This window comes from Musa acuminata, chromosome BXJ1-7 (assembly GCF_036884655.1).
Source record: "Musa acuminata AAA Group cultivar baxijiao chromosome BXJ1-7, Cavendish_Baxijiao_AAA, whole genome shotgun sequence".
NCBI classification, from domain to species: Eukaryota; Viridiplantae; Streptophyta; class Magnoliopsida; order Zingiberales; family Musaceae; genus Musa; species Musa acuminata.
The window spans coordinates 33,137,108-33,140,009 of record NC_088333.1 but is presented as its reverse complement, the minus strand read 5'-3'; the positions used below and the strand labels follow the sequence as shown (position 1 = coordinate 33,140,009).

General features: G+C 44.1%; 1 protein-coding gene across 1 annotated transcript; it reads right to left on the bottom strand.

The window, feature by feature from the left end:
- Positions 1–261: 261 nt before the first annotated feature.
- On the bottom strand, positions 262–1,116 carry LOC135679068 (two-component response regulator ORR5-like). Its single transcript, XM_065192462.1, has 5 exons — positions 889–1,116; positions 753–799; positions 588–665; positions 429–499; positions 262–349 (listed from the first exon to the last, which is right to left on the bottom strand). The coding sequence occupies exons 1-5, from the start codon at positions 1,019–1,021 to the stop codon at positions 262–264; spliced, it is 417 nt and encodes a 138-aa protein (XP_065048534.1). The 5' UTR covers positions 1,022–1,116.
- Between the last annotated feature and the right edge of the window lie 1,786 nt (positions 1,117–2,902).

Below are 2,902 nucleotides of genomic sequence, written 5' to 3'. Positions count from 1 at the left end.
CGTGTAATATTCAGTTTTAACGGGGATTGTGTGTACGGGTGTCGGGGAAGAAGATATATTGGTGCGTAAATTGCTATCTCAACTGGCAGAAAGGAAATTAAATCTGTGCATCAATTTTCCGATCAAATTTAGTGGCGGAAAGTGAATGGGTCAATTCAAGAAGGGAGCATTTGCTTTTTATTCTGTTGTTGTCCCAAAAAGAATGAATTTGCAATACACGTATATGTGTGCATGCGAAGAAGGTTTCTTCCTATGTATATCCTACGAGCGCATCCGACCGCACAAGCGGGACACATCAGACGGCCGCACGGGCTTCAGCAAGAAATCCTCCGCTCCTTCCTCCAAACATCTGAACCAATGGACAAATGCATCAGCAACAACGAACACCTCGGCCTGTAGACGGCAGAAGACGAAACCTGATGAGCTACCTGTTGATTTTGTCGGGGTCGTTCTCCGAGGACATGATCACCACCGGGATTTCCCTAAGCGTTGGCGATTCCTGCAACGAAGTAGTCAAGCTTCAGTAAAACATGAGGTTGTCAGTCTGATGCCTATCTTGTGTTCGACGGAATGGGTTTGTTTCCCACCTTGACTCTTTTGAGGAGCTCGTACCCTGTCATCTCCGGCATCGAGTAATCCGTAATAATCATGTTGACATTTGGTTCCTGCATCAGAAAGGAGCATCATCCTAACATCAAAGAGATAGAAGAACATACACATGCACAGTTTCTTGAATCATCATCCCAACTCACCGTTCCCAAGAGCTCCAGTGCTTTCTTGGCGCTGTCCACGGCCGTCACTGTCACAAAACAACAAGCCGGTGCGCGTCTTCCATCAGCACAAGGAGGGAATCAGACATCGAGCTTTCCATGGGAAGAGAGCGCCTACCTCTGTACTTGGAGCTCCGGAGGAGCTTCGCGATCACGGCTCGGTCGACGGAGCTGTCGTCAACAGCCAAGACGTGGATCTGGCGCTCGCCATCCCGGCCGCCTTCCTTGTCTCCTCCTCTCGGCGACGACATTGCGGAACAAGAACCCAGAGGCCGCCACCGCTTATATACCCGGTGCCGAGAAGGGAGGAGAAGCGACGAAGAGCAGAGAATAAGGAGAAGGAGATCCTAACCGGATCCCCGCTCCCCTCAAGAAATCCCAAGGCGCGCTGCACCGCACCCAACTGACGAGAAACGATCTTTACCGGATTCTTGAACAGGGGCGAGGGGGGGAACGAGTCCGCGCGTTGACTGACTCACTCACCATAGTCACTCGCTCCCCGCCAGGGGAAAAGTTTTCGCAGTAATGTCGATCTCATGTGATATCGTGGCGCCACCGCCATATCTATTTCGATACCATATCATGCACGTCGAGGAAAGATTCGCCAGGGAAGAAAGCAGATCGATTTAATTGCTCACGGAAGCCGGTTGGGGCTCAATAGACCGGGTCCGTTTAGGCTTGATTCTGTCCGTTGAGAATTAATAGGATATAGAATACATGGATCTTAATAAAATCATGTGGTCATGCATTAAATTGCATTGAATCATGTTTGATTTCATCAGCTGGAATCGAGGATTTACGTGACCCAGTTCGGTGTTGGATGAACCGGTCGGCCGGAGGGTTTTGAGAGAAGCGACATGGTTCGATCGATCCAACCATACTATTTATACTCCATCCCAGCCAAGCAGTTTACGCGTGGTAAGATAAATCGGTAAAATTTGTTTTTCTTAGATTAGATAGATGAATTTATAGATCAAATGATCTATAATATGAACTAATTAGAGTAGGATGATGGCCTTATTAAGAAGCCCAATTCAAGTGCTCAATTCATGGTGGCAATAACAATAAGATTCTCATCTAGCTTATACTTATACACACACAATATATATATATATATATATATATATATATATATATATATATATATATATATATATATATATATATATATATATATATATATATATATATATATATATATATATATATATATATATATATATATTGGTGCTCAATTCATGGTGGCATCATCCTGAAGGAGATCAGAATTTATGAGAAGACAACATGCTGATTGAGCAATACGCTGAAGGAGGACGATGCGTCGATTGATCGGACGAAGTGCCGGAAGAACCAATGGCATGCCGGACAACATAGGATTCGCATGTAATCGATTATGTTAGTTACTTTAAAGTCTAATTGAGTTGATTTAAAATATAATTAGACCAACTCAATTAGGAGCTAACTAGGCCCAAGTTTGTGTTGTGTTGGGCCAAGTGGAAGGCCCAAACAATGATCTAACAATAGAATCATCGTGGCACAGTCTTTGAGACTATGTTAAGTGATGGTACCGTCTAAACACAATCTCCGAGAGACTTCCAAGCGATGGTACTACTAGTTTAGGCGACGGTACTACTAGTTTGGGCGATGGTACTACCAGTCTAGGTGGTGGTACTACCCAGACATAGTTTTCTAGGCAGTGGTACCACCCAGTGTAGGTAGTGGTACTGCCCAGTGTAGGCGGTGGTACCGCCCGTACCTCGAAATATCCAGGATTTTAATTTTAGCTCTAAGTTTTGAAGCCATTTGAGGTTTATAAATACCCCAGCTATTCCTGCATGGGATAGCAAGAAAATTGAGCAAAACTCTGTGATGCTAAAATTGTAAACCTTATTAGAAAGTTAAGTTCCCTTCTCCTAAAGCTTAGAGAGAGTTCTAAGGGAGGTGTGTGAGGGAAACCTTGTATAAGAGGGGTATAAAGGTTATCTCTTAAACATGTGAAAATGAGGTGTAAATGGGTAGTTGATCTTCATCTGATTGAAATAAAATCGTTAGTGGATCCCGGTGGCCACGACGAAAGAAGAATCGGTGGAGTGGATGTAGGTCACGACGACCGAACCACTATAGTATAGTTT